This window comes from Apus apus, chromosome 4, assembly GCF_020740795.1.
Source record: "Apus apus isolate bApuApu2 chromosome 4, bApuApu2.pri.cur, whole genome shotgun sequence".
NCBI classification, from domain to species: Eukaryota; Metazoa; Chordata; class Aves; order Apodiformes; family Apodidae; genus Apus; species Apus apus.
Window position 1 is genome coordinate 99329418 of NC_067285.1, and position 18384 is coordinate 99347801.

Below are 18384 nucleotides of genomic sequence, written 5' to 3' on the forward strand. Positions count from 1 at the left end.
TTGAGGTCTCTTCCAATTCTGAAAATTCTGTGATTCTATGATTTCAAACAATCTCACTTAAGGAAACAGGAGAATTATTGTTGTGGATTGTGAAATACAGCAGTACTGGGAGGGAATGGGGGAAAACATAAACGAGGGAATGAGTCATCTGACTTCCAGTCATTTGGAAAGGGGTCATTCTGGCTGGGCAGGACTGCAATTATTAAAATGTATGTATCAAGCATTTATTCCTGAGTTGAATTAATAAATTATCTGCTAGCAGATTATAATGATCATAAATGATCTGTCAGCAATGCTGTCCTAAAGGTTCTGTCAGCAATTGTATTATAGGGATTTACAACACAGAACCAAAATAGTGCATCCTGGTCACTAAAATAACTCCAGAGTCAGACTTTGGATCAAGTTATCATAACCCAGCAGCTGACTAATGCCCACAAAAATATCTGTATGCATGGGAGTCATCTTTGTGCAAGCTGGTTGGGTAATTGCTTGTCTAGGGTTCCTTTTGCTTATAAACAGCTTTATAAAATGTATGAGTACCTGGTTTTGTGAACATGCATGTCTGTGTGCAAGTGTTCTAAACAAATGCATGAACATCAATGCAAGTTTTTTAGGTCAAAACCAGTAATTAGTTTGTAAAGAAGCACATATTCTTAAGGCTGAGTGTCATGGTTTGGATATAACCAAGAACAAAGAACCATGTTGCTGCTTATTCACCTCCCTCCACCCTGCCTCCCTCCACTGTTGGATGGAGAGGACAAAAAAACAACTAGAAGCCCAGGGGTCGAAACAAAGACAAGGAGGGTTCACTCACCAGTTACGGTCACAGGCAAAACAGACTCAACTTGGGGAAAAAATATAAATTTAATTTATCACTAATCAGATGCACATAGGGCAAGGACAAAACAAAAACCAGGGCTTAAATACTTTACCCCATCACTCCCTTCTTCCTGGACCCAAATTACTTTGTTCCTGATTTCTCTACCTCCTTACCACAGCAGCACAGGAGGCCAGGGAATGTGGTCTAGAGTCAGTGTGTCACATGTTGTTTTCTGCTGCTCCTTCCTTCTCAGGGAGAAGAATTCCTCACAGTCTTCCCCTGCTTCCCCATGGGGTCCCTCCCATTGGAGTAAGTCCTTCACAAACCTCTCCAACATAGGTCCCTCCCACGAGGTGCAGTCCCTCAGGAACAGACTGCTGCAGCATAGGCTTTGCACAGAGTCATGGACTGCTTTGGGAACAATCACCTACCCTGGCATGGGGTCCTCCACAGCTTCAGATCCAGGTCCATGGGCTGCAGGTCCACATCTGTTCCACCGTGATCCTTCAGGAGATGCTCTGCCATGGTCCTCCATGGGTTGCAGGGGGACAGCCTGCCATCTCACCACGGGCTGCAGGTTGAACTTCTGCTCAGGCACCTCCTTTCCCTCCATGCTCACAGAGCTTGGTAACTTCTCCTCCCACATTGCTCTCAGCTCTGCTCTCCACCACTGCTCTTCATCTCTGCTATCCTCTGCTCCCAGGTTTTTCCTTGCTTCATATGTTAATCGGAGAGGTGCATCCATTGTCTCTCGGTGGCTCAGTTGCGCAGAGGTTTGGAGCTGGGGGAGCTTTTCAGCTTCTTACAGAAGCCACCTCTGGGGCCCCTCCCTTGCTACTAAAACCCATGCCAAACGAAATCAGCACACTGGGTTAGAAGTTAATCTAGTACTCCACAGTAAATCCCAGTAACAGAACTGCTGACAGTACTTCAAATGTAACAGTGTTAAGACACATCATTTTCAGGACCTTTTCTTAGTCAGCTGCTTGTGTTTGGAAATGTGCTTTCTTAAGATTTTCCAAAAAGGAATCAATTTCATATTGTTTCAATTAAATTGCTGGATTCTTTAACTAGTTGATGGTTTCCCCAATACCTATGTTCCATATTCTGATGTTCCAAATGTGAACCCAGTGACTGACAGAATCTCAGCTTTTACTCTTCATGTCCCTCTGCGAGTCCTATGAACTCTTAATGCTTTGGTGCATATAACTTGTTGTAAGTTACAGGATCCCACAACAATAATAATTTGAAAATGGAAAGGAAAAAACATGTTTAGTTAATGCTCAGCTAGTTGATGCAAATGTAGGGCAGGTAGGGTTACTTTGCAGAAATATCAAGCATTTTCAGTGTAAGTGCCTTTCTTTAGGATCTGCCAGGTCTAAGAGAGAAATTCCAAACACATTCCAATGCATCTTGTTATTCATCAAGATAGAGCAATCCTCCTGGAGTTCCAAATGGTAATGGGATTTGTGCAGAGCCTGCCAAATTAAAATTGCCTGCTTCAAAACATAAATCTTGAGCAAGAAAAAGATGGGAAATTTTGAGTTCCAGTTGACGATGTATTCTTATCTCATCATGCTACTATAGAGACCCTTTGGTGTGTGACATAATTACTCCCTTGATGCTGTAACAGTCTTATTGATAGAACTGTGGAATTAAATCAGAGTTGAATCTGATCCAAAAGCTGTTGTCATATTTAACAATTGTATTGTAAGAGTTAATAACAAAAAAAATAACTAGAGCAAAAACCAATCTCAAGGGATGACAATTATTTAAAAAGGTAGCAGTGAGCCCTTGCCTGAGAATTCCTGATTTTAGAACATTCCTAATGTTAAAACAATATTTAGCTCCTAAAATTGATCGTGATTTCAGTATTCTGTTGTCATGTATATATAAGCAAACATTTGAGTGTGTTTATATATATAAAAAACATCCGTGTTAATGAAGAGCAGTTCTGCATAAGGGTTTTTACCTTCATTATATTGTGCAAAATGGATTAGGTGATCTGTATCTATCATAGGATCATTTAGATAGCAAATAATAATTAATTTAAACAAAGAAGCACCTCTTTTAAACTCCAAATAATTCAAATCCAGTCCCAACCTCATGAAAACTGCATGAGCCCACTGAAGGTCATGGCTTTATTTTGACTTAAAATGACTAAAGGTTTAGTCTCAGAGCCATTAGTTATAAATTTATATGCAATACATTTCCTTTCCTTTGTATGCTATCGTTCATGTTTTTCATGTGCAACTATAATTACGAAATGAGCCATGATTTCCAGAAATAAGAATCTAAACCAGGGGTAGGGGTCCCAGCACCTCTTAACGGATTCATTTGGTCCTACAGGAAGCTCAACATTTTTAAAAAACACATTTTTACTGCCTAAAATCAGAAAAGCTCTTTCCCTTCTGTTTAAATATAACACATTTGAATTCTCTCCTGAGTAGAGATGCTTTCCAAAAGTAAGAGACTTAAGATCTTATCTAGAGATCTCACAATCTAATTTAGGCACAAAGTTTGTATGTATGTATATATCTGCATACTTGATGATAATAGAAAGGTTCTTGCTGACTGGGATTTACAAGTTATTAAAATCAGTAGGACTGTTTACAGCAATCCTGATTGCTAATGATTCTTATAACAGAGATTTCCATCTCCACTTGGGTTTAGCATGACTGAAAACTCATATTGTAAATTCAAGCCCAGGCCCCTGTAAATTTGGGATTTCATTTCTGCTCCCTGGATCTGAAATACACAAAGAAATGGTAGACTGAAACTTATACATTAGGAAACTAATTTTTAGAGGTAATGTATCTGTTTGATACTGGGAATTTCATTCTTAGGTGCAGGGAAATCATGTTCAGGTGCTGAGACCCTCCTCCCCAGGTGCTCTTCTATTCTTAACTCGAATTTTGGAGTTTTCACAACTGTTTTTCCATCTGCATTTTCTCCCATCAATTTCCTTCCACCTATTCCCTTTACACCTCATGTCTGGTTCAGCTCTGCTGAGGAAGTAGCTGAGGATGGAGTCAAAGGCAGCTGCACTCTTACTCTACAATGCTTAAACCCATTAAATAACTTAAAAAAAAAAAAAAAAAAAGAGGAAAGCAGATGTTACAAAACCTTTTTTCCAGCACTTCAGGATGAAGATTGTGATAAAGCAACTCGGAACTAAAGAGATTTAGGAATCTCCTTGCTACTTTAATTATGGGGAAATCCTCCATATATCCCTGAGTTCAGTTATGTTGATATTGAGAAGGCCATTTGCTGCTTTTCTTCCACATCAGGTGTGAGAGGTTCAGGCATCCGCATTCCAGCAGAGGCAGCGGTTTAAGCATTAGTTTTGGCATTTTATTCAAGATATGAATCTTGAAGAAATCTTGACACTGAGAAATGGAGATCAGACCATGGGCAGGAAAAGACTGTCACTAACAGCCACAGAAAAAGTATTGCCTTGATAAAAATATTCAAAATAACGGACAGGGAAAGAGCTGTATATATAAAATAACATAATAAATATTATAATGTTTTACAATACTTAATAATAAAATAATATTATGAAATTTATTCTAATATAAAGTGAACATGTTTTTAAAAACCTGTAATATTGAACTAACTTTCTGTACCTCTGCCCTTTAGTTCTCATTGAACTATGGTCTGAGGATAAAATTACACATAAGAGTATCTCAAAATAATTATTTCTTCCAAAAATTTCAAAGGTGGCAGGTATGGAAAATCATGCTGTCACTGGAAAGCGCCACTGATTTTAACTGTGCAGCAGCTCCTGTGCTGTATAATGGTATCCAAAGCAAACAAATAATGGAAATGTACCAGAGAGAAGTCAAACCCGACTTTCAGGTACTGTGGTATTGCATAACACGATTTACCTGCATTATTCAAGGACAGGCTGATGTTTACTAATGCCCTTAGCTTACCTAAGAGCCAACCAAATCTTAGTGAGCCTACAACTCAGGAAACAATATGGTAAGCTCTAGCATTGTAAATTTTCTACTGAGACAAAAAAACCCCAATTAATAAGTGTAGCACGTAGGGTGCTAGTGTCTATACAACAATATCTTCCACTGATTATCTTTTGTATGTGAATATTATCCTGTGCAAAAATTCATGTGCTGCTTAGATGAAATGGAGGACGAAATGGAGGAAAAACTCATTACATTCTTCTTCTCCTGTGGGCGTAAACAGATATTTTTAACTTCAGCTACCAAACAGAACTGAGACAGAATTAGATTATACTTCCAACTAAGACTTTAGTACCTTGCAAATACATGACAGCTGCGCTACTGAAAGATAGAGAACTAAGTTTGTTAATATCAGTTGTTGCTAAGAGATGCATTGCCTTTAGTAGAAGAATGAATATGCACCCACGTAATACCTGAATCCATGAACTTGGAAATCACACACCCAATACAAAACAACTTGTTTATACTACAAAAGGGCCTGAAAATAGTTTCTTCTTATTGCCCTTTGAGTTCATCATAAGTTTTGTTGACTTCCTCTTCACAGAAGGTGTACTCAGTGATGACATTTTTAAAAATGAAGACTGATTGAAAATGACATTGAAGACTATAACTCAATACAAGTCTTGCAGGAGGCTTAATAAATTAAACCATGAAACCATACATTTTTAGTATCTAGATTTTTTTAAAATGATATTGCCAAGTCTAAAGAAGTTTGAGCTTCACTGACAAAAAGCTTCAAATGGAAGATAGATACCAGATGTTTTCATATAGTTAGGAGTAGTACAGCTACCCATAACTGTTTCATACAGCTATGAATATTGCATTGTTATTATTACCATTTTAACACCTGCCTCTTCTTTATTAATAGTTAATGTATTCTCCAGTTTCATTTACCTCTGCTTGATACGGTACAATGAGTTTCCATACTTCTCTCCAGACTTCTTTCATATTTCCTAACCTTTGTCCATAATTTACTTCTCATATGAGATACAATTTTATTGACAGATTTTTTTACATGTTTGTATTGCTCTCTAAAAATAAGATCTTACTTGACCTCATTTTAGCACACTTCGCTAACAGACCATCTATCTAAGAGGGGAGATCTGAATTGGTGGGGTTAAGTGACATAGATGACAAGGTCTGAAAAGACAACAAAGATCTGTCAGCAGAAAGCACTACAAAAATATTATTATCCATTTTATGAGTTTTTTGCCCCACAAAACACAACATTTTGGGGGGTCTTGTGGGGGAAAGAAAACTCCATTACAAAAAAGGAGGCATTTTAGACCATGTAAAAATATTATTTAGAAGAAGACCATCCTCACTAAGAGAGTAGTTGCAGCAATGAGCACTCAGGAATCAACACACAACTGAGCTGGACACACTATAAAAGTTTTAATACCTGACAGTGGCAGAAGAAACTTCCTTGATATCAAATTAGCAAAAATCCATCAGTGATAATTTTGTGTAAGATACATTAGCGGTAGATAATTATTAATCTAGTATATGTATGGAAAATTTAAGCAAAGCCCCAAAGATCAGTAATGCTGTAATTTCTAATAAAATTAAAGTAACTCTTAATTCCCAGTCTGTATTCACAACTATCCTAATGGCTTTTCCTGTTGTATGAAAAAAACTGCTTTCTCCACGGAGACAGTCATTATTTTGAAACAATCCTTCCCCCCACCTGCTAATTATCTCTTGGAGGCAAAAAGTGAAACTTGAGCTGTGGGAACATGGACAGGGCTGTGTCTTGTCCTAAGAAAATCACTACAGGAAAAAGCCTGATGAATGGTTACGAAACCTCCAAGTGGATGATTCTGACCTGCTGCAGTCACCCTGTAGCATGTCTCATAGCAGGTAAGCTATGGAAAGCAACAAAATACAGCTTCTTGTGCCCAGACAGCAGGTGGTCCCAGGTAACTCCCAACAGCAGGTATTTTAATGAAAGACTACTTCCTATATCAACACTGCTAACATTTTTCATTAACTTTTCCCCCCTGACTTGGCTAGTTCAAGGACTCAAATATCTGAAGACTGGATTTTGTTGCAATTGGGTTGATCTACAAGGGGCCACTGTGCCAAAATATCGTGTGTAATAGTTGAAAGACACACATTCTTGCATGTAGAAAAAAAAATACAAACACATTAAAATTCTGGCCAATGACAGGTTACAAACCGGATTTGAAGTGCAGAAAAAACATACGGAAAGACTCTGTGGATAGAATGTTGAGGGTAGCTGCTTAATGTGCTTTTGAAGCATCAAAAATATAAGTTCTTAGCTGTACTGTATTGCAGTCATACTATTATTGTGCCTTCAGCCGAACTACTTCAAGTATAAAACTGGAAACTCTTGTAAATGAAGCAAGGTTGTCTTTGGTCATCCCCTGAATAGAAAATGTATGTACTGTCAGCAATTCATTAGCTTCTGAGTGGGCCTGAAGGAAGACCGTGTCTGGCTGTTAGATGATGCTTGATGCTCCAAATGATTTCATTTTGATACAATTGGTAACAAGGTCGTGACAATTTGTTATCCCTGAATATCATGCAATGCATCTTATAGATGCATACAGTTTTTCTCAACAGTTGGAAAGAGAGAAGCAGAGTATCTCTCAGGTGTCATGTAACTTTGCATGGACTGCAACAGCACTCCTGTAGAGGGAATTTTTCAGCTCTTTTCAGGGCTCTTTGTTTGGCATCTTATTTTTCCAACTGCTTTTTACATTCACAGAGAAAGGATGGGAGAGGAAAGCTGAAACTGATAATGTATAGTAGCTAACCCTGTTAGCTCCCTGCATGATACTCTTACTACACATTATGAATGCCTGTAAAAAGCACTCCATTGCATGAAAATATCAAGACTTGGATGAATCCTACCAGATTTTTTGGCGTTTAGAACCACTAATGTCAATGGAAATTGACACTTGTAATCTATCCAAAGCCTGAAATGCTCTTTGAGACAACTGTACATGTAACTTAGAGTTATAAAGGAAGACTACTATGACCTTCCAAAGAAAGAATAAAGTACTCCTTGTTTTCCCAGGACGAGTGGCTAAATATTAAGCTGACTGAATCTGGCCTCTGAATGCATGATAAGAACATGAGAACTGAATCTTGTACTTGAAATTCAGGCCAGGTATTTTGTCCTTGTGCCCATGTGCATACCCTGGGTGAACTCTGCTGTTTCCTTCAGCTCCCTGCTTCTTATATTCATGTTTACTCTTGTATAAATTATATGCACTTCGAGACAGGAACAATTATTTTTCATAAATACAGCCTCTGACAAGACTTATCACCACCAGGATCATGCTGCCAGTAACGAACATTTCCAGCCTTGGCATTTCATGAATGAGAAGATTCTGGTTCTGCGGCTGGTGGGGCCTCTTGACCTTTGCGGGCTCCCCGGGCCTGGCAGCTGCCATCCTCAGCTCCCTGCCAGCCCGCCGGGCGGCACAGCACCCAGGCCTTCCCACCGGGAGCCTGTAACGCCGTGCAGGGCCTCCTGCGGGAAGTGCCGCGCCGAGCGACCCGCGGCCTCGGGCGCCCGGTCTAGTCCAACGTGTGGTGCAGTTCATTGAAAACCTGTTAAGAGTTAATAATTCACCCCCTTTCCATTTTTTAACAAGGTCTTTATTTGCATGGCACGACGAGGGGTAGGTTAACCACGTTACGTGCAATTGCTTTTAACTACTGTTGCGCGGCCAACGCGATGGGGGAAACCGTGACCGTTTCGCACCTGTTTCTGACACCAGCGGCAGAGGGCCAGCGAGATCTCGTCTCTGACAGAAGCATTTTCCCTTGCGCGCAGCAGCGCCCGCAGGAAGGCGCTGAGGAGGCGAGCCCGGCCGGGCCGGCCCCGCGGCCGTTAACAGCGCCCGCGCGCCAAGATGGCGCCGCCCCGCCCCCCGCGCCGAGCCGCGCGCGGCAGCGGCGCCGCCGTCGCACGGTGATGAGTCAGCGGCAGGGGCGCGGCGCGGCGCGCGGCCCGGGGGCGGCGGGCGCGGAGCGGGCGGCGATCATGGCCGGCGTTGCCGACGCCGCTGCCTCCCCCCCCGCGCCGGGCAGCGGCGGGGACGGGCGCCGCGGCGGCGCCGCGGAGCAGCAGGACAGCGGCCGGGGACAGCCGAAAACTCTCTGGGGCAACAGCGAGCCTCGGCCGCCTCCCGCCGGCCCGGGGCAGCCGTCTCCGCAGCAGCGAACGGAGACGCTGGGCTTCTACGAGAGCGACCGAGGCAGGAAGAAGAAGCGGAGCCTTTCGGGTGAGGGGCCGTGGCGGGGCGGGAGGCCTCCTCCCGCGGGCCGGGGCGGGCGGAGGGCAGCGAGGGCCCCCGGGGGCAGCCCGGCGGTGTTGCCCGGGCGGGCGGTGCCTCCGGGCGGCGTCACCCCCGCTGGCTCCTCGCAGCGGCGCCCGGCCCGGCCCGCTGGAGGGGCAGGGGCCGCGGTGGGTGCCCCAAGGGCGGCTGCGGCCACCCGCCTGGGCAAACTTCGGCGAGCGACTTCGAAAAGTGCGCCGGGACCTGCCGGGCCTGGGGAGCGGCGGCGTTCGGCTCCTCCGGCAGCGGGGCCGGCCGGGCGGGACCTTCCCCGCCGGCTGCGCTGCCTCTTCTCTCCCTCTCCTTAAGTCTGGTCAGCGAAGCTGCCTGTGTCAGCGAAGTAAAGCCCCTCGGGCGTGACAGGTTGTGCCCCTGCCTCGCACACGAGCGTGTGCGGGAAGGGAGCAGAGAAGTCTCAGAGCCCTGTCACGCAGCATCTTAACCAGTAACTGTCAGGAGGGTTTTCCGCAGCACGGGCACCATCCGTTGAAGTGCTGGACGCCGAAGTTGAACCTCGGGTAGTCAGGCTGGTTACGGGCCGAGGAGTGACTGCAGCGAGTGCGTCTTTGACAGGAGCTGAGCGGCTCCGACCTGGGCCCGGTGTTTCCCGAGCCCCCGGCGGCTCGCTGAGCTTTCCTGTGAAGTTCGGGAAAGCCTTCCTTGTCTTAACCGTTCTTGTTGCCTACTTCTAGCGAGCAGTACCATAGCCTTTGTCTCTGCTACTGAAAATAGTGGTGCTGTTGGAGCCTTGGAGTCGTTTGGAGATTATTAGAAGTCTTTTAAACTATGTGTAGTTTACTGAGGACTTTGCAGGGGAGAAAAAAAAGGGGAAATATCATGGCCTTTGCTATCGATGTGCACCTCTGTTTACATTTACACTTGAATCGGTTATTTCAGGTTTCTACAAAGTCATTTTTGAAAATAGCCTTGCCTTTTTTGTAAAATTTTCACTCGGTGTGGCATGGTTAATCTTGTGTTGGTAAGGCTGGAAAGAACTTCATGAGCACCACATTCTTAATTGGGTGGCTTGCTGAAAATCTGGAAAATACTTCAAGTGGTGTTCAAATTCTTAGGCTTTCTGATACAGTGTTGGCTTGAATGTGATACCACAGTTTCTGTCAAATACAAAAAAAGAAAAAATAGAGGTTAGGATTTAACTTAAATAATCTACCAAAAAGTCAGTGCTTTCCTACCAAGTTTGACAGGTGCTGTCTGTTTCTGATATGTTATGTCATAGGATATGCAGCATCACTGACTGCAGTTGTGGTGTTGATAAAAGTGATGAAAATGGCATAGCTGTAAAGAGTTGGCTTGATTGTAGCATTATGAATTGCTTTGTGGTAAAAAAAACCAATGGTCAAAATACATCCTGATGTGCCTGAAAGACAGCTGAACAAATAGCTTTGTAAAAAGTAAGGAAATTGCTATTTGTGTGTGTGTGAATGCCTTACTAAGCTCTGGCACTTGATTTTAATTTAAAAAAATAGTTAAAAATCATTGACACTCTCTGACTCTGAAGGACAAGAAGACATTCAAAGAGGAGGCTTTTTGATAAAGCAAGTAAAAATTAGTTAGCAGATAGAAGTAAGTTGTTTTATTCATGGTGGTAAAGCAGGACCAGTACTGTACAGAGACGTTTAGAGGAGAAGGAAATAGCTTTTTTTTTTAATTTTCTTTTTAAAAAGGTGCTGTTTAGACTTGAATGATTTCTTTGAGTGGTTATGGAAGAAGTGTGTATTTAGGATTGATGGGAGTGAAGCGAGTGGCTGGAATTGTTGCATTTAGGATTCAAGTTATATAACAATAGAAACTTACTGACGTGCAGTTCGTTTCACATTTGCACAAATTTTCCTTTCCACTTCTGGTTAATGGTTATCCTCAGTGTAGCTAAGCATTGAAGTATACCTCGGGTAAATAATTATCTTTTTACCGTGAAGGAATTAGTGGCCCTTTATGTTTTGAAGATGCTTGTGCTTTTCTGTCCTGAGATAAATGAGAATACTTTAAGCATTAAGGGTATGCTATATAAACAGTTTAAACTTAAGCCACAGTCTAAAACTTTCTGACTGCAAAGAAGGGAAACTTGAAATAGTGAAGGAAATTCAAGTAGGAATTAGAGTGTTTACTTAATTTTAAAAGAAAATAATGCTTTGATAGTAGAATTAAGCCGTTTTTCAGATGATTTCTTATTCTGTCCTGCTGTGGTGTCTCATGCTGTTCTTTTGCTTACTGTGATTTTCCTACAGCGTTAGCCACTGATCTGTTTCACAGCCGGCACAGAGCTAGGGCTGATGCTCGGTGGCTGCAGGTGCTCAGAAAGGAGCTGGCTGAGCCACCGTGTGATTCAGTGCATCCCTTGCCACTGGAGAGACTGTCTTGCAGCCACAGCCTGGAGTTTATGTATTGATCGACCTCAGTCATGAGGAGTGATTCTCTCTTAATATCTAAGGCATGAAAGTTTAACTGTGTTGAGGAAACCTAAAATCACCTTGTTTTTTAACAATAGGCCCATGAACCAGTTTGTGTGATCTAAGAAGGAATGGGAACAAATAGCTCATTGCTTAGAATTATAGAATATTGCCAGTCAGAGAGAATCCATACATTCTCCATGATGGTTGCACATATGCATATATTTACTTCACAGGAAGTTTCAGTTGTTACTATCTTTAAATTAGAGAAGGCTGGTTATGTGTGGTGGAAGAAAATACACCTGGGCAGTAACAGCTTATCTCTTTTTACTTTTAACTTTTACAAGTTAAAAGCAAATATTTTTCAAGTTTAAAAAATCTTTCTTTCAGCCAGAAGGAATTGGGAAAAACAAAGAAGTTACAAGTGATAGTGTTACAAAGGAAGGTTATAGAAAACAAGTTTGCAAGAAGTCTGAACAATGGTTTGGTGGTATGAACTTCTGCCTTATTTCATTGGAACAACTTTGAAACCTTACATGTCAATATTAGTTTTTGCAACTCATTGAACTACATGTTACTTTTGCTTGTTCTAAAATAAATACCTTTAAGGCTTACAGTAGCTTTGACCTACTTACTAGAAGTGGATCAGTAATATATAAACCATTAAAATCACTATCTGAACAAACTCATACAGGGAAAAACTGTTCAGTTCTTGTAGTTTAAAGTAAATCATTATTTAAATGATTTATTAACAATACATAATTAACTAGCAGTCAGTGAATTACACAGCTGTGATCAGTATCAGCAGCGTGATAAATCACACTTCTAGACATACAGAGGCCATTAATACACCACTGCAAGCTTAAAAATGCCCGTTTGTAATTCCCACAAGTTCTAATCACACTCAGTACGTGTGCCCCCCACCCAAGGCAGTGTAGTTCATAAGCAGACTCTGCCTCTTCTGCTTCTTTTATACATCTCTTTGAGCTGATTGCTTCTTTGCTTTAAAGCTTTGAAATTTTCTGGCTACTCTTCCAGCTAATCATCTGCATCAGCTTCAGTATGATGAATATTGAGAAGCCACTGTCTCAGATAGTTTTGGATTAACTTTTCACACACAGCATCTATACTTGCATTCCTCTCTTAACAGCTTTTAGCTAGGCTGTTTTACTAAAGGTGTGTTGTGCAGCCTTTTCCTCCCCCAAAAAATGTGGAGTATTGTACCGTACAAGTTTCATGCTCTGCTCTCCCACCCCCGCTGATAGTCACTAGGACTCGGACAGAAATCTGAATTTACTTTTTGTGAGCATATTCTTGTGTCATGGTGAATGTTCTGTAGCTTTTACCTATCTAGAGAAGTGTTATCCATCTTTTGGATGCTGTGTGAACACTGAGAGTTTCAGTTTTTAAATGCCAATAATAACCAGAAATTATGAACTTTATTGTAGTGTTCTGTCACTTCTGAAGTGTTACCAGGAGATGGTAATGTCAGACCTTATCAATGAGCATCAAAGCATAACTTCATCCTCCTTGTGCTGACAGCCTGAATTTTTGTAATTATAATTTCATATTCTATTTCCTTTTGCAAGACTGCTCTGCACAAAGTCTTGTTTTAGAAGCCATATGGGCTGACTAAACACAGGTCAGTCAGCCTTCGACTTACCTACAGTTATTAAAATGCAAAAGACCTGGATGTGCTAGATGGCTTTTTGGTTTTGAAAGGAATGGGTCTGATCATGAACGTTTTCAACATATAGGAAGTTATTTAAAATAAAAAACAAATTGGTAATGTTGCTGAGAGAGAAAATAGTTTTTAAAAAGTCTAGAATAGAAGTTAGTGAGTTTAGTGTTGGCAGTACGTTAAGGATTAATACTACTAGGCATATCGCGTTCAGTGTAGCTGCTTTGAGTAATGCTTTGGGATGTCTGATGAAAATGATTGTCTGAGAAAGGTAGCTTGTTTTGTTTGTTGGGAGGCAACAGGGGAATGGGCAAGCGTAGGACTTGATTCTGGTATAGCTCCTTCCGTAGCAAGTTATTTGACATTCTAGTTACGATCAGCAGAAACCTTCTGTGTAATGTGATGTAAATGAAACACGTAGCTAGTAGCAAAAGCATAGCAGTCTTCTCACTCTTCGGAAGTCATGCCTGAAGTGTTTTCTGCTTATGTGTTTCTCAATGTAGATCGTTCATTGCTGAGATTCATCAGTGCTGAGCTAACAAGAGGTTACTTCCTTGAACACAATGAAGCAAAATACACAGAGCGGAGAGAGAGAGTATACACGTGTATGCGGATACCAAAAGAACTGGAAAAGGTAAACTGTATTTTAAAATTTGTTTTAATTTAGAGATTAAATCTGTTGCATTAAACTATTTAAATAAATATTTCTTTTCCAAGGACTTTTGCCACTAAAAAGGTTTAGACATCTAGAGTGATTTGAGTAACTTACACATTTGTGGTTCGTGGTTTCTTGCCTACGTTTGCTTGTTGCTGCTGGGAACTCGTGTTATTAGCAGAGACGGACATGACTAACTTTCAAGTCCAAATGATGACAAATAAATTAAAATATAAAGATGTCTCTGATCCTTAAAGGATCCTAAAGGAATAGTCAAGCAAAAGAAAACTTTTTACAGCAAAATGTAACTTTACATTTTAATAAAAAATGTTTTAAGGGTTTTTCTAGTCTGAAATATTTTAAGGGTAGAAAGTTTTCAGTCCTTTAAAAACATGATGGTGGATGAGTTTCTGTCTAAGGTTTTTGACTTATTGTTTGTCAGTTTTGCTTCTTGCAATTGTTTAATGCATCTTGCCTCTCTGTCTTCAGTGTTTTGGCCCTTCCTGAGACGTTCCTGCCACCTCCTTTATGTCAGCTAAGAAATAATTCTGGCCCTGCAGTGAGCCAATTCCAATGCTCTATATAGAGGAGAGTTTTATTCTGGCTTAACCGTTTTGATTTAGGAGTCAGCAGGAATATACTCCAGATCGATGAGTAAGGCAACTTTGGTAATAAGGGTTGGCTGGGCTGCAGTGCAACAATAACATTGAAAGTAATATTGCTAAAATTCTCAAAACGTCTAGGGATAGTTATGTGGTGGGGATAAATAAAACTCTTTGTTTCACTGTTCCTCCCACTTTAGCCTCCTGCCATATGCATGCTGCCTGTCTTACATAAGCTGCGGTGCTTGTTGGACCATTCTAAGGGTTAAATCAGCTCACAATTCAGCAGTGAAGGTTTCACTTGTTTTGCTCTGTTTGTTCTTTGCTAGGATAGTGAGCTGAATTACTCAGCCAATATTCTTGAGAGTACAGTCTTCACAAGGGCAGAAGGGGAGCTGTATGGCTTGGGGCAGAGGTAGAAAGATGGAAGAGCAGTGGAGGAGGGAGAGATAGTAGGATTCCCTTTGTCAGCAGCACTCAGGTTCAGTATCATTTAGTTCACCCTTTGACCATGATCAGACCTGGTTTTACAAAACTAAATTCCCAGTCAGTTACTGCAGAAAATCACAGATTGAATGAGATTGGAATGGATCTCTGGAGATTAGTTGGTCCAAGCCTTTGCTTAAAGCTGTGTCACCTGCAACAGGTTGCTCAGGACCATATCCAGTTGGGCTCTGAAACATCTCCAGAGGTAGTGTCTTCACTTCCTCACTGTTTACCCTTTCTAGTTTATGGTAGAATATTGCAGTAGAGTTTCAGTATGTTTACCCTTTCTAGTTTATGGTAGAATATTGGTAGAGTTTCAGTTGAACAGTATAGCAGTTCTGCATCATCTTCATTGTAATTATGTAGGCTATTTCACGCTGTCTCAAAGCCACAGTATGGATCATTACCTTAGAGTTCCAGTGGAACTTTCAGTGTGTAAGAACGACTGAAGGACAGCAGTCTTTTTTAAGATGATGTTGATGCTGTAAATGATGAAACTGATAGGTTTTGCATGGAAATCTGTACTTTGAATATGCAAAAATATGAAACTGGGTAATAACTAGGTAGATTTGAAAAACAATTACCTTTTGGAGAGAGATTACAAAACTGTTAGTTCTTTGCATGGGTTTAGTCCTGGTTAGTATACATACTAGCTATATCAAATTGAATCTTAGTCATTGAAAAAATTGAGAAAGTATGATGATGAGCACCTAGAAGGCAAATAGTGTACAGATCATCACCTATTGCAGGAATCCTTTGACTGTGTGACTCAGGTCTGCTTAATTGTAATAAAGCATGTGAGACACTAGGAAAGGAAAAAGAGACTTTTCTTAATGACTTCTATTGTTTACTACCTAATATTGTAATTACAGACTAGGGATGAAAATCTTAATTGGATAGAGTGAGAATAAGCTGGAGTAAATTCATGAAAGCCTAATCTCAGGACATGTTCTTTAACATGCACTTATTATATGTACATAATTTTAGAGTGGGGTGTGATGTTAAAAGTGTAATTTTTTTTGTTGTTCTGAATACCCCTTTTTATTTAGAGAAACTGGATAGTTTTTACAACAAATGCTACTTAGACTCAGCTTTTTGTGCAGTTTCAGTAGAAACTTTTCATAGTAGTAGATTATTTATACTAAATTAATGGGTGGTCTCTGTTCCTCCTGTCTTGAGGGAAAACTTGTCTCAAAATTTAATTTTTTGCTCTTTTGCTAAAATACAGTTAAGCCTTGTAAGCTTTTCTTTTAGCTCCTCAGTATCTGGAATGTAGCAGCAAGAATAACGTTTACAGAAATGAGTGGGAAGTTCAGTGCTGATTATATTTCAACGGGTCCATGTAAGTGTGCAAGTGCAATGTAGTAAAAAATTAGGAAAGTTACCTTAAACAATAATTGCAAATATTAATGCAAGCATATAGAATGTGAAAAAACATGATTACACACTCAGGCAGAGAAGGTCTGTATAAATCAAGAAGAAAAAGCAGTGATTTTCTCAATTATAAAGATGCCCTCAAAAGAATTCAAAGAACCCAGGGGCAAACTGATAAGCTATTTTATTTTGCTTGGGTGAAGGAGATTTGTGTTCAGCTGCAGTCATCCTCAGTTCTTGGATGTGTAAATTCATCCATTATGAATAACTAGTTGCTCCTGATAACTTTGAATGAAAACTGCTGAAATTTTAGAAAATGGTGCCAGAGGTGAGTGTCTGAATATTAAAGAGCAGACCTTAATGTTGTGATGGTATTGAAGTCTAGACTGCAGAATTGTCAGAAAGAGTGTTATAGCGGAAAGCAGCAGCTCAGAGGTGTTAGTAGTGCTCTTATGCCTGAGTCAGTCATCCTGTGTGGCTTGCAGAAAGCTGCACTGGAGTGCACTCCATAGGATTGTCTTCAAAGTTACAACTATGTGTGAGGAGTAACAGTGAGAGAATGGCACATATTGGTGATACTAGCTCATCGGACATTGAACCAGCTATTGCACAAGTTGGTAGGGTATTTTGAAAGGCAGAATGATTGTGGGAGATAAAGTAACTGTGCTTTGGTTTACTTCACACAACACCCCTTCCCTAGCCCAGTGTCTTTCTTTCCCATCAGCAGTACATACAACTTCCACATGTAAACATGTATCTGTTACGGGTATCTAAGCCTCCTTAGATGTTGCTAGTCTTAGTTGTGTAGCCAGCTAGGCTTACCTTTTTATGTGATTTTCCTTACAGGATAAAACACTAGCTTCTGGTCTGACAGAAGCATAAAAGCATATGTCTAGAGTCACATTCAGGTAAATCTTAGATAGATTCAAAGAGCAAATAAAGAAAGAATGTCATGTGGGGAGAATCTGGTATATAAGAGCTTTCTCATTGCAGAGTTCAGGTCTAGTTAATTATCACAGAGTTGCTTGGCTTGTAGCTATAATGAAATGGCTTTCACTCTTTCTTTGAATTAAGAAGAAAGCATTTAAACTGACGGTAACTGTACATTTACCTCTTTGTAGTCTTCATTATATGAAAAAGGTGGATATTCTCTGAAGGACAACTTCCATAGCTGTAATTAATTGCAATAAAAAAAGGCAAAAAATTTATATTTTTTTACAAAGAGCATATTAAAAAGGAGGTAGACAGAAAATTGCTGTGCACATGTACACACAGCTTTGCATTTTTTTCCTAAGGTTAAAAAAAAAAGTAACTTTCATTACCTTAGAAGAAAGTCACCATTGGAAAATGAGCTAAGGTTATATCCAAGTGCAATTCATCTATTCAATAAAGACTTCAGTTTGGTGAGCCATGAAAGTCTGCAGAAGCCTTTGCTGTTTGGATCTTGTGGTGCAGAATTTTTGCTGAATAGTCTTTCAAGTGTATAAAATGTTATTTTTCTTACAGTTCAGCTGATTGAACACGTGAAAGTATTGTGTTTATTTGGTTAATTAGTCTTATGTAAATGTATTTTTTAAATAATATAATTCTTTATAAACTTTTTGTAACTCTTTATAACATCTGTTTGTTGTTTTTTTTTTTTTTAATTTAGTTGATGTTTTTTGGAATCTTTCTGTGCCTGGATGCTTTTCTGTATATATTCACCCTGCTTCCTTTGCGAGTTTTTCTGGCAATGTTCCGGTTCATCACTTTGCCTTGCTATGGCTTACGGTAAGTTGATTTGAGAGAGAGGTGTTGATACCCTTAAATAATATTTGTCTATGCGTGTGCTTAATGTTACAAACACTAATGACTTTTTCCACTGTAAAGAAGTTTTGATCTAAACTAGCCAAGGCAAAGGTTTGTGTGGGACCTTTAAGCTTTGCCACTGGTCACCTTTATTATTTCCTTCAACACGGCAGTTTGATAACAGGACCACTTAAGTGTATTCAGGCTATTAAAGGATAGAGATGTATCCTTACCCTGTAGTTTGGATTTTTTTACTAACATCTACTTGAACAGT

General features: G+C 40.3%; 1 protein-coding gene across 4 annotated transcripts in view; it reads left to right on the forward strand.

Annotated features, from left to right (window-relative positions):
* The first annotated feature begins 8737 nt into the window (after nucleotides 1-8737).
* Nucleotides 8738-18384, forward strand: part of TAPT1 (transmembrane anterior posterior transformation 1) — a 49298-nt gene continuing 39651 nt past the window's right edge. For 2 of the 4 annotated variants that reach the window (XM_051620091.1, XM_051620092.1), the window contains exons 1-3: nucleotides 8738-9062; nucleotides 13709-13839; nucleotides 17974-18092. In XM_051620091.1, the coding sequence (XP_051476051.1) occupies nucleotides 8753-9062; nucleotides 13709-13839; nucleotides 17974-18092 (560 nt within the window). In that variant the 5' untranslated portion in view covers nucleotides 8738-8752. Of the gene's footprint in view, nucleotides 9063-9279; nucleotides 9430-13708; nucleotides 13840-16261; nucleotides 16291-17973; nucleotides 18093-18384 lie in introns of those variants that run through there. The other 2 variants (XM_051620093.1, XM_051620094.1) reach the window with 2 other exon arrangements.